This window comes from Bidens hawaiensis, unplaced genomic scaffold (genome assembly GCF_021521415.1).
Source record: "Bidens hawaiensis isolate Kalapana, Puna unplaced genomic scaffold, B.hawaiensis_p1.1 tig00003857_1, whole genome shotgun sequence".
Taxonomy (NCBI): domain Eukaryota; kingdom Viridiplantae; phylum Streptophyta; class Magnoliopsida; order Asterales; family Asteraceae; genus Bidens; species Bidens hawaiensis.
In genome coordinates this window covers 617,995-631,787 of record NW_027491222.1, presented here as the reverse complement: position 1 = coordinate 631,787, position 13,793 = coordinate 617,995, and the positions used below count along the sequence as shown (strand labels likewise).

At 44.0% G+C, this 13,793-nt stretch overlaps 1 protein-coding gene across 1 annotated transcript; it reads right to left on the bottom strand.

Moving 5' to 3' along the window:
• Positions 1–12,564: 12,564 nt before the first annotated feature.
• LOC143624545 (uncharacterized) lies at positions 12,565–13,230 on the bottom strand. The gene has a single exon (XM_077095159.1). The coding sequence runs from the start codon at positions 13,228–13,230 to the stop codon at positions 12,565–12,567; it is 666 nt and encodes a 221-aa protein (XP_076951274.1).
• Positions 13,231–13,793: the final 563 nt, after the last annotated feature.

The following is a 13,793-nucleotide window of genomic DNA, read 5'->3' as shown; positions in this document are numbered from 1 at the left end:
GTTAATAATAATAATAATAATAATCTTTACGTATTTATGTTAATACTAATAGTAATAATAAATTTAATAAGTACAACAATAAACAATACCAAAAACCGATCTAGGATGACCCGAATCCGAGACCTCTAATTTAATAAACGCACCAACCAAACCGAACCAAAATAATTAAACCCAAGAACTTATTATATCCATTACCGATCGTTTATCTTTTCCCAAATCTAAACAAATATATATGAAAAATAAAAACTAACAATATCAAAACCCAAATCATATTTACCTATTATATGAGCACGAGGTCGCCGGAGTTGATTTCGAAAAAAAAAAACGAACCAGAGAGAGAGTGAGAGAGAGAGAGAGCGACTGAGAGTTAGAGATAGAGAGGGAGAGAGAACGAAGAGAAAGAGAAAGGGAGAGTTGCGGTGCCGGCGGCCGGATTTCCGGACGCCGGAAAAACGAAACCGAAGGGAAAGGAAGGGGGTTTGGGTGCGGGGTTTTCCGGGGAACCAAGAGAGGGCAAGTGTGTGGTGGTGTCGGAGTCGGAGGTGGGTGGTGCTCGGTGGTGGTGTATCGGAAACGGGGAGAGGTATGCGGTGGCCGGAGATGGCGTTGCCAGAGGTGGCGAGTGGTGGTTTTGGAGGTGGTGTCCGGCAGGTGGGGTTGGCCGGAATCGCTGCGGCGGCCGGAAATCGGCTGGAGGTTAAGGGTGGCGGCTGGGATGATTAAGAAATAGGGTTAGGGTTTGTTCTTTTTATAGGTGGGTATAAATGTTACGCTTTTGGCCCCTCAAGTTTGGTATTTAGTTATAAATGGTTTAAATCTTGAATAGGTTTAAGGAAATCCGCTTTAGCCCCTAGAGTTTATTTAACCGAGCTTATAAACTATAAATAACTTTATTTTGACAAACCTCGCACACGCTAGAGTTATATTATCAATGAGTTGATGAATTCCGATTCGAATTTACAAGTTTAACCACAATTACGAAGTATAACTTATTTAAAATTAACGCGAAAGAAATCGGCATGTTACAAAATGATTACAAAAAAAAAATGAATATAGAACGAGGCTCAAATTTGACGAATGTCACATGTCACCTCGGAGGGATAATTGAAGAATGCGTCGGCTGCTTTGTTTTGTTCCCGTATTTCATTCGCTTGTTCTTCAATGGATGAAATCTCGCCTTGGTAAGGTGGGAAACTTGTTGTCGCCTTACTTTTGAGTTCATGGAGGAATTGTATATACGGGTCGACAGATCCGTAGCTTGGGGTTGAGTGTTGCTCCTCCATTGATGTGGTTACCTCATTCAGGTTGTCCGGATGTTCCTCCTCAGAATCAGTCCTTTCCTCTGGTTCTTCTTCTGATTCCTCCTCGGGGTCGGTTTCTTCCTCTGGTTCCTCTTCTTGATTCTCTTCTAATTCCTCTTCGGTCATTGCAGTCATGTGGATCTTTTCATATGGCATCATTACCCTCATCTTAGGCTTTCGAGAGGGTCCTTTATTGTTGTGTTGTGAGCTGGTAGAATCCATGGTTGATGTGCCGGTATGCCATATTCGTTGGTCGGAATGGCATTGCATCCAGTCGGATGAAGAGGATCTGGGTTCCTCCTTGATTGGTATATTGGAGAGGAATGCATATGACGGGTGTGGATTTGGCGGTACATAACCAGTTGGGAAATATTGTGGTACTTCCGTGGGTTGATAGGTAGGGATCTCAGATGGGTGATATGTTGGTATTTCTGACGGTTGATACATTGGCATAGTCGGTGGATGATAGCTCGAGTGCCTTGGTGCCACAACACTTGACTTCGGTGGGTTATAGGGGACGTTAATCGAATAGTGCTTTGGGGGTTGGTATTCTCCATGTGGTGTGTTATTTAGATGGTAGATCGGACTTGGGTTGGGGTGTTGTTGGTGTTCTTTGTTGAAAAATGATTCGAAGTAGTCTTTGCTCATGATGCCTTGTGGAAATTTGTAGTATTTCTTCGCTCTTCTTGCTTCCTTGTCATAATATTTAATTAGTTCTTCATAAGACATCTTTTGGGTAGTATAGATTGTAGAGAGGGAAAAGAAAGGGTTACCAACCAATCTTATCCCTATTTCAAATAAACAAGTAATTATTTCCTATGCTTGAATCGAAGCTTGGGTATTGTTTTATGATACCCAATTTGCTAAGATCGATGGCTCTGATACCAACCTGTCACACCCCCATTTCGGGCCTAGGAGTGTGATCCACGGTTGGTACTGTATTTGTAAATAAATCAGAGTAGCGGGTTATAGCGGAAGTCTTTATAAAAACAAAGGATCGATATTTATAAAATATTTACGATACAAAAGACGAGACGAAAGTCTCTTTTAGTTTACTTGTTTATAAGTTTACAAAACCACCACGTTTTAATATTTACATAAAAGTTATCCGAGCCATCGGATACTTGAGCTTCTTCGTCTTGCAAGCTCTATTCCTGGTTACCTGCAACATGTTAATAAAATACGTCAGCAACGAATACTGGTGAATATGCTGACGCTAAAAATAATTTCTTTACTTAATTACCCCTCGAGACCACGTAAGCCTCGGCCCATCTTGGCTTAGGAATAATCAAGTTATAAACAATCATCATAAATTCGAGTCTCTGCACTAGGTCACCTCAGCGAAACACCGCAGCGTTTATGACATAACTTGGGTACTACAAATATACACAAGGCCATTCCCCACTCGGACATACTTGGGTCCGGCCCATCGTGGCTGGAGGTCGTGGCCAGGCGTGGTGCGATGTGCCCACCGCGTTCCACATATGTAAGGATCCAAACAAACGTATACCATAGCCTGAGGGCTGGCTTAAACTCTTATTTATAATGTTTTTAGAGACACGTAGCCTCATGTAAAGTTTTTACACACAACACGTTTGTTTGTTTGAAAACAAGTTTGTAAAATGGGGCGTATTCACCTTTCATTGGGATCGGCTTCCAACACCGTCCGTTAGTCTTTGCTTCGCTATCTCGCACCTATAGTACGAGTATAACATTTATTAGTCGGATACACGATCCGGCTTAAGACCTTTAGTCTTATTCATCTCGATGAACCTTTAGTTCATTATTAAATTTTAAAACCTTTAGTTGAAAAGTAATATTTGATAAACCTTTAGTTTATAAAACCCGACGTTTCTTCTTCATTAAGAAACGTATTCTTTCTTTATTATTATTTAAGTATACTTATTATACTTAAATAATATATTTCATAACAAAACATATTTATATATATATATATATATATATATATATATATATATTATCATTCTTTTCTTTATTTTCTTTGTTATATCTTTCTTTGTTTATCATCGAGCATAACTTCGACTTGGGTATTAAGCCGTTATAATATTTTATTAATATTTTGGTCGGCATTATGCCTCAACACTCGGGCAGCACTTCGACGCCGTTTGCTTTTCAACGCTCACTTAAATCAACACCTTCGCTTCGGCACGCTTTTCAAGACACCGACACTTGGCACGCACTTCGAGGAAATCTCCGGGTCGTCGGGCAGCACTTCGGGATGGCACGGAAATCGAGGTAACGGGTACGGAAAACGAGGTTTCGGGGCACGTTTATCGAGGCGGGTCGACGGCACGCACTTGAGGTAGTGAGAGAAAGCTAGAGAGAGAGTAAATGTGTGTTTTGAGGTGTGAGAGGGCTGAGGTCGTGGCTGCCCTATTTATAGCCAACTTCGGACCCCATCGCGGTACGCGATGGGTCACCTCTCAAGCCCGTCGCGTACCGCGACGTAGGCTTGATGAGTCAGTGTATAGACCTGCCACGTGTTGACAGGTGGCAGGCGTTGTGACGCGTGGCGCCACGTGGCAGCACGTGGCACACGTCTTGGCATCACTTGACACGTGGCACACGTGTCACAATGTGTCAGGCCACGTCATCGCGTACCGCGATGACGTTGGCTCAACGGCGGTCGCATACCGCCGTTGACTCTTCTGGAAGGTTTGACTAAGCCCCATCGCGCTACGCGATGGGCTTGTCTTTTTTCCTGTCATGTACCGCGATAGGACAAGAAATCAGAATTTGTACTTTTGCCCCTTTGTGTTTGGAATTTGATAGTTTTGGTCCCTAGACTTTGGAAACTTGACATTTTTGGCCCGAATTTTACGTGATGTTACACATATGTACCTACACAACGCACCTACACATAAGAAAGAGAGTGAAATTAGGGATTAATGGAGTTACACCTTCACTTCTCGCTGTAAAAAAACTTCTGAAATGATCCAATATCTATATATATATATATATATATATATATATGAAGAAACATGGATCTACTCCCCTTGACGGGTTTTAGATCCAATGAGTCAACATGGTAGGATACGGTTAACTGCCAATACAATATGAACTCAATTCCCCAAAGTCTAGTGACGTGAACCTACAAAACATACACCGTGAGCTCGCTACGGGAAGGACAAGGGGGGGGGGGGGTCTTCTCGTAATCACCCTCCGGCGTGAGAATAAGTACAGTTCTGATGAAGATAATGCACTTAAGTAAGCAGTGAGAGTACAATGGAAGTGAATAAATACCTCAGGTGGTTGAGAAGGTATTTATAGCCGAAGGGTGTGGGAAGGTGATCGGGCCAGCTGTCCCTTTGGAAGATGCTCTCATAACCACCTGGACACGTGTCCTCATACGATAGGTCCAATTTTACGTTGCATGTGCATGTATAACAACCTGGACACGTGTCTTCATAAGATAGGATGATAGACAACCCTGGCCATGTGCACGGTTATAACGGCCTTGCCAAGTGTCCTTTACTGATTGGCAGAGAGGTCACGTATTGCTCAAGAAAGCATCTTGGTAGATCTTCTAGAATGTTATTGGTTAATGACAGCTGTCCTGGGGCATTACTTCATGGTCATTTACGCGGACGGATACTCCGTCTTGCGGATGACTTCTGAGGGTACCAGGATGCTTCCGCATGTCTTGTGAGGATGCTTCTTCCTCAAATAATTATGCGGGTGTTCCGTATGTCCCGCGGGTGTCTTATGAGGGACCTCTGATTGACCCGCGGGTAATACTTAAGGGTATTTGGGTCTTTTCAGTACCCTACCTCTATAAGTCCCCCCAGTCCAGTGTTTCTTCTGCATGAAGTACTTTATGCGGGTGAAATTTTGGACTTAATGCGTATTTGGGGATTTTTTATTATGCAAGTTGTTGAGAAATATCTTTTGTTACTGTGGATAATCATGAAAAAGGACAAGTTGGTCACTCGTAGGCGCGTGTGTCAGAGGTTGTGACGTTTATGCCGGCTGTCACTGTACCCGACTTTTCACCTTTTTCTCTTTTTCGAATTTCCCGCGTGACGTGGCGCCTGTCTATTGGGTGATCTTTTCTCTCTCCACTGTTTATATCCCATTGCATTAATTACAATGGGTATAAATAGTGGATTTTAACTTCTTATCGAATCTTTATTGCCTTTGAATCTTGATTATCTTCTCCTTTTTCTCTCTTGAACCTCTTTTTAACTGCTCAAATAATCAGAGTTTATTGTAATGACGAGTCTTCAGTCTGAAATCGATGAAATAGAGGTTCAATGGGACCAGTCTGAGTATCAGAAGCTAGTTGATACGTATGGTATTCCACCTGAGTGGGAACCAGAATTTCCCTCTCCAGGTTCAATAGCCAGTCTGCCACCGCCTTGCAAAATGGCTGTATATTATGACTTCTTTGTTTACGGAAACTTCTATTTTCCTGTTACAAAGTTCTTTATGAGAATATTGGGTGCTTTTAGGATACATTTGTTTCAGTTGCACCCTCGCAGCGTCATGCGAATTCGTCATTATGAATTCGTGTGTACGGATCATGAGATGGTGCCCCGTTTTGACCAATTCGTTGTTTTTTATCGAATGGTTAACCGGAACGGGTGGTTTACTTGCCAAGGGATAACTGATAGGAGGATTGGTCAAGAGGTTGAGGGAGGTTCTACAAATTGGAAGAACAAGTTCTTCAGGATTTATGAGAATGTGGTACCGGATACGATGGTACGTCGTCCGATTAATGAGGCACTCCCCAACATTGTCCCGACTGCTCACGAGGGACGAGAGTGGTTTCGCATTTTGGTTTCTAATCCAACTCCCATGCGGGTATTACCAGAGGAAGCCCTCGTATGGTCTGGTATGTGCTGCCTATGGCCATCTCCGTACTTGGAGCCCGTGTTTATTGGCTTGGATGAACGTAAGTTGTTCTTCCTTTTATTATTATAAGAGGATTACACGACTAAGTTTGGTGTTTCTCTTTCCAGGTCCATGCCCTATGTTGAATGCTCTGTTTGATGACAGAGGCCATGTGATGAAGAGTATCCGTAATGCGAAGGATACGCCTATCCTTGAGAAGACCAAACAATACTTTCTTTTTCTGGTCAAGGTGCGCGCCGAGCCTCTTGTTTCGGACGCCACCTTTCAAACAAGTGCGTATATTCTAAATCCTCCTCCTCTTAATGTGCTTACCTCTGAGGTGGTATTCGTCATTCTGTCGTCGAGTGACAATTCATCGTCCTCAGAGGAGAAAAACCCTGATAATGCTTCAGAGGTTTCATCTGTGTCGCACTTGTTGGCAGAATTAGCACAAAAGAGGTCTTTTGGATCTTCTCAGGCTAGCGACACAAGTGCGAGTGCTGCAGATACCAAAGATGAGCCAGTGGCTACGAAGCAACGAACCCGTCATCCTAAGAAACCTCAGTTCAGTCTTGCTGATCGATTTAGACGGTGACTGGTACGTGTTTTATTTTCTATTTCTTATTGCTTTAAGACACGATTTGAATGCGATTCTCTTGTGCAGATCCGTCTATAGCTGGGGATGATGTTTCTGCGAGATTGCCAACACCAACCCCAATCATTGAGAAATAACCATCTCCACCTCCGGAGAAGGAGGCGGAAGACAAGCCTCCTACTCCTCCTACTGAGACGAATGTGGAGGGGTCGAATCTTCAATCCGGAGCTAATGACTCCTTGGATTATTTATTTCAATCTGGAAACATTACTGGTTTTCAGAGTGATAATCCTGAAGTCACCGTAGAGGGCTTCAGGATTCATGAATCTCCCTCTCGATCTCCTCCTCAATTCTTTTCCACCTCCTCACCCTTAACCGTGGGTGCAGGGGGGAATTTCCAATTTGGACCGTCTGTCCATGAAGTTGGAGGAGATTCGACGCAGGGTGCCCCACAACAATCCTCTTCGATTCCCATCCGCCTTGAAACTTCAGGTTCACAGTACTATGGGGATGCAACTTTAGGAGGGGATTATGACCTGTTTGTCCCTCCTTGGAATATTGTCAATGAGTCCCGGTTTTATGACTCTGGGACTTGTATGAGCTTTTTCAAGCATTGTGTGCCGCCTACATAAATGGTGCACCAGCGAGAACATTCCCGCCATGACCTCCATACCGACTTATCTGTTTCCTTGGCTAACAGCTTGGCCTGTAGCCATGAAATCTTACGTGAATGGCGTACCATGGGCGGGAAACTAGGTGAAGCTTCTCGAGCCGTCGAGGCTGCGAAGAAAGAAGCTGAGGATCATCGCGTGGCAGCCAGCACCGCCAAGTGGAAACAAGCCGATGCGGAGATCGCCCTTAGGGGTGAACAAGATCGGAATGCTGCTGCTGCCCGTAAATGGAAAGAAGCATGTGAACGGAAAAACGCCGTTCTCGAAGCTGCCTGGGCTGAGACCCAAAAGAAAAAAGATGACTTGGTTCGTGCCCAAGAAGCAAATTCGGCCTTGGAAAATCAAGTGACCCTCCAAGGTAACCGGGTTCAGGAGCTCGAGGCTGAACTGAAGTTGTAAAAGAAGCAACCGGAGCTTAAAGACAATACTACTGCTGAGATGCAGTCTGCTTATGACTCCTTGCTGCAATCTTGCTCAGAAGCAGAGACTCGCGCCTCCAACGAATTACAAGAGCTTCGGAGCAGGGCGGATCATGCTGAGCGGGACCGGACGTGGTTCCTCAACCGAGGACTTGACTCTGTAAGTTTCCTTCATTTTTTGCTTATTGTATACTTCATGTTTATAATGCTAACACGTTTCTTTTACCCTTTGTCAGGTCATCCAGCATATCAAGGGAAGCACGGAACTCACTGATTGCTTTGTAAACTTGATGACTGCTTCCTCCGAAGTTGGCCGCTTGAAAGGCTTTAATGAAGGGGTGGCGTACTCTCAATCCGGTCAATCCTTGAGAGTCACTCGCTTCATGGCCTTTATGCAAAACAAGAATATGACATGCGGGTTAAGGAGTATGATAGTCTAATATTCCCGCTGCAAAATATGCTTCCGGAGTTTTCATCCGCCGATGATGGCGTGAAGCAGCTACGGATCTATTTGGACGACGAGTCTGAAGACGCCTCATCTGAGGACACTTCTCCAAATGCTCCGGAAAACATGCCAGCCCCTAACCCATAGAATAGGTTTAGATCATAGGGATTGTAAATATTTTCCATATTTTGTAACCATCTTTTGTTTATTAATGGAAAGTACTTTTTGCCTTGTTAACATTACACTTGTTCTTGAAATAATATCTTTGCAAGATATTTTTGAATTTTGAATTTATACAAGTTGGATGATACTGATGACGTGGAGGAGAGAGGAATTGTAAGTGGCGACTGATAAGACGTGGATGACGCCTTTTGACAGCCTGTATATAACTTTTTCGAATCTCCCGCCTGACGTGTCAATCATCCGACGGTCCGCGTTCTCTCTTTCTTCTATCAACCCATCAGTCGCATTTATTGCGATGAGTATAAATAAATCATATGAGGCCTTTCATTCATTCTTATCACTTACAAACTATTTCTTTCAATAACTAACAGATCTGAGATCTTCATAACTTTGCTTTCTGTTTCATTACTCATATTACATTAAAATGGCAGGCGAAAAGAAGAATACTCCGGCAATTCATGAGGTCGTCGTAAATTTGAAGAAGAAGGACTATGATGACGTCGTTAACGTATACGGTTTGGTTCCGGAATGGGATCCGAAACATCCTGTAGATGGTTCCATTGCCACTGACTTTCCGGAGGGAAGGATGGCCGTATATACATATTTTTTCACGACGGGTAACTTTCGGTTGCCCATAACAAAGTTTATGAGGGACATCTTAGTTTCCTATGGCCTTTATCTATCTCAGATTCATTCTTTGGGGATGCTTCGAGTTCGGCATTTTGAGTTCTGTTTCCAGGCTCACGTTATCGAGCCTACCGTTGCTCGGTTCGCCGTGTTTTACAAACTGTCGCACCGTGATGGGTGGTTCGGTTGGTCTTCCACCAAGAAGGGCCCTATTGGTACTGAGTGGTATAGGAGCCTTTATGAGTGGAAACCTAATTTTTTCTGGATTTGGGAGGACGTCATCCCGTTCACGATGAGTCGCCGCATGGCTAATGACTCCTCCCCTTCCGTCACTGCGACCACTGAGATTAACCTTCCGTGGTACACTACGTTGACTAAGACGCCTACGCCTCTACGGGCGATTCATGAGGAGGCGTTGGTGCACGCGAAGATGAGCCGCTTATGGTCATTCCCTACCTTGGAACCATATTTTGAAAATACTGACAAGAGTAAGTTTTACTGTACCTTTCCGGATTCTTATTTCGTTCTCCTGACATTTTTCAATTGCAGATGAAGGCTCTATCCTTTCCACTCTTTTAGACAAGGCAGGAGGTATGATGGTGCGTCGTCCCATTACTGTGCATGAATTACCTTTCCTTGAACGCACTCGGCACAACTTTTTGTTCTCCACCCTCCGCGCAGAGCCTGTTGTTTCCGAGGCTATGTTTGCGAAAGGTGAGAAGATCATCGCCGAAGGTGAGGGAATTCTAAAACCTCGACCTCTTACCGCTATGACTTCTAGCCTCGTGATAGTACTTCTATCCTCTAGTGAAGAGTCATCATCCCGTGATGAAGGAGTACTTATTGGTACTACTAAATCTCCAAACGTTCTTTCCTCATCTATAGGTTTAACCCGCAAGCTGGATTCAAAGGCAACCGCAGACTCGGCAGCGGGTGATGAGGGTGACCGCTAAACAACTGAGGGTGAACCTCAGGTTACTGGTGTAGGCGTTTCTAAGGCAGCAGGAAAATGTAAAGTTCAATCCATCAAGGCTAGCCCATCCAAGAAATCGAAGAAGGCGAAACTTGGTAATTTAGAGTCACGCCTCCACCAACTTGATGCTGAAGATGTTTCCTTGGGTGAGTTTAACATTTTTTAGATTCGTCAGTTAATATTAATCAATCACATGTCTGACGTATGGTTATTATTTATCAGTGGGCTTGAAAGGCATTTATGAAGATATTTCAGGTTTAAAGGATTCAACCGCTCCGCCTCCTCCGCCGTCTCCACCACCCAATACTGCTCAAGATCCGCTCACATTGATGGTTGTTTCTCTTCATAAGGAGCAGGAAATTGATGGGCCTGACGATCACATTGATGGTGATCAAGGCGGCGTCAGTGCTTTTTACTATGGGGGCCAGACTTCTCCACCTCCTGTGGAGGAAAACACCGCCTCACACAATCCGCACTGGTCTTTACGCCGGAACTCTATGCTAAATGATGTGGATGTGTGTTTTGAGTACATGCGGGAAAGTCTTCCTTCCGCAGAAAGGGAGAGACAACGTCGCCGTATTCGCCAGGAGTTGCTGAACTCAAACTCTTATCATCTGGCGGATAGTATCTTTACCAGTCAGGAGATAAGCTGAGACTGGCTGGCGATGAACGAAGAGTGTGATGACCTGGAGCTTAAATTGCTTGAAGCCAATAAAGAAGCTCTCGGAGCTCTAACTGAGGCTAAAGAAAATTATCAAGCCTTGGAATCTGAAAAGGCCAACCGCCTTGCTGCTGAGGAGGCCAAGACTGTTCTTTAGAAGCAACTGGACGATCAAGCAGAGTTGATAAAAACTTTTCAAGCTGAGTCAGCAGCCAAGGACAAGCGTTTAACTGAGCTTTCTTCTAAAAGTCGAGACCAGGCCTTGGAATGTGCTGGTCATAAGATGGAACTCGTCCGAGCCAAGGTGGACAAGAAGTGGCTTTTGGCGGAAGCAGTTCCCAAGGTACTTTGTCTTATTTTTTATAAGTAATTAAATTACTCATAATTACTTATATTTATTAATTTCAACAGGCTATCGCCGACGTCCGGGATAGTGACGAGCTTGGAAACTATGTTGCCAGTCTATTGAAAGCGTCCAAGCAAGCTGGCCGTCAGATGGGTTTCGAGGAAGGATATAAATTTTCTTCAGAGGGCCGAATTCCGGAAAAATACATCTTGCACGACCAAGATACTGCTGCCGTACTTATCCAGAAGACAAAAACTTTTGATTCTTTAAAGTTTTCTCTTGCGGAGCAGATATCAGAGCTTGTGGACGAGGAGGACAGCATAGACAGGTTGAAGGACCTCCTTGAACTTGCTGAGGAAGATGAAGAAGATCAAGATAAGGCGGATAATAATAATGCCGAAGGCGAAGATGTTTCCCCATAAATGTAGATGATTTTGTATTCTTCTATTTTTTGTACTCTCTTTTGACCAATAAATAAGAAGTTTGTTTCCTCCAGTACACTTTGTCTTATGTATTATAATATAAGTTATTATAATATAAGTGTTTTGCTGGACCTTCGTTTTTGTCAATAAAAGATTAACAACATAACATGAGACTATCATAAAGTTTTCATAGATCGGGCATAAGCCATAATACAAAAATTGAAACTACATGACTTTCATCTAGTCTATTTGGGCGCGCAGGCCAAAGTAAATAACAAATGAAACTATTATATGTAGCATTTTTTTAACCGTGCCACATTCCAAGTTCGAGGGACCTCAGTCCCATCTAACTTATCTAACTTATAAGCACCCTTAGATAAAACTTGTTTTATCTTATAAGGGCCTTCCCAAGTTGGGGCCAGCTTGCCCGGGGGCTCCTGGCCGGAAGCCTCGTTATTGCGGAAGACAAAGTCTCCCGCATCGAAGTCACATTTCTGGACCCGCGAGTTGTAATACTTCTGAAGCTGTCACTTATAATTGTGCTTGCGGATCGATGCTAGCTCTCTTCTTTCCACAAGTAGGTCAAGATTCATCCGGAGTTCGTGATTAGTATCATCAATCAACAGAACTCTTGCGGATGGAATCCCGATTTCAGCCGGGATCATGGCCTCAGTGCCGTAGGTTAAACTAAACGGCGTCTCGGAATTGCTAGAATTCCTTTGGGTGCGAAAGGCCCAAAGTACATGAGGCAATTCGTCCACCCAGCCCGTCCGCTTAGTTCCTAACCTTGCCTTAATCCCTTCTTTGATAGTTCGGTTGGTTCTTTCGACCTGACCGTTTGGTTTGCGGATGAGCTACATAAGTAAAATTTTGAATGACTTGAAGTTCTTTCAACCAGTCCTGTAATCTGCTATGAGCAAATTGGGTCCCATTGTCACTTACCAGTTCCTGCGGAAGACCAAACCGGCAAATGATGAATTCCCAAAGGAACTTCTTAACGCTTGATGTTGTTATCGATGCAACCGGTTTGGCTTCCACCCATTTGGTGAAGTAATCAATGGCCACTATCAAGAATTTGACTCACCGGGGGCTTCTGGGAATGGTCCCATAATGTCAATAGCCCACTTCTGGAACGGCCAGGCGGATGTTACCGGGATCAATTCGTTTTTTGGACGCAGGGTATTGGGAGCATGTCGTTGGCAAGAATCACACTTTCTGATTTCTTGCACAGCGTTCAAATGCATGTCGGGCCAGTAATACCCTGCATTCATGATCTTTGCAACAGTCATTCTAGGTACCGTGTGTAAGCCACAAATGCCCTCATAAATTTCTCGTATTAAGTAATTCGCATCTTCGGCATCTACACAACGCAGCAGTGGTCCTAGAAACGATCTCCGGTACAACACTCCATCATTCAATTGGTAATTCAAAGCTTTGTGCTTAATATTCCGGGCCTCAGCTTTCTCTGCCGGAAGGGCACCGGATGATAAGAAAGCCTTGATCGGTGTCATCCATGATTCGACGCCTGTTTGAATTACCAGAACTTGACTTTGTGGAACGGACGGGTGGTCTAGAACTTCAACACGAATATCTTTAGCAAAGTGCTTGAAGGTTGTCGAAGCCAGATTGCTAAGAGCATTCGCAGACTTGTTCTCGCTCCTCTTGATATGAATAATATTGAAGGAAGAGAACTGGCGGATTAAGTCCTTTTCTTGCGTGAGATAAGAAGCCATAACATCATTTTTTGCTTCATATGTTCCATTAATCTGTCCCGCAATCAGCATGGAATCCACCCGTGCCTCCAAATGTTTCACCCCAAGCTTTTTAGCTATTCGCAGGACTGACAGAAAGGCTTCATATTCCGCCTCATTGTTGGTGCTTTTAAAATCCAATTTTATGGCGTATGTGAATTCATGTCCCTCGGGATTAACTAGCCTGAGGCCTGCACCAGATCCTTCGCTGCTTGAAGCTCCGTTCGTGAACAATGACCAAACTTGTCCTTGTTCCGGAGGTGCTTGGGGTTGTTGTTCGATCAAACGCACTTGTCACTTGATTGTTGGTATGGGTTTATATTCGATCGCATGTTCGCCCAACTCGATGGCCCACTTTGCCAATCGCCCGGATAATTCCGGTTTACTCAACACATTCTTGAGTTTGTACCCGGTCAGAACGTTTATGGGATGTCCCTGAAAACATCTGCGGAGCCGTCGGTCTGCATAGACCAGTGCTAAGACAAGTTTTTCTAACATCGAATATCTGGTCTCCTGGTCTGACAACGTCCTGCTGACATAGTAAA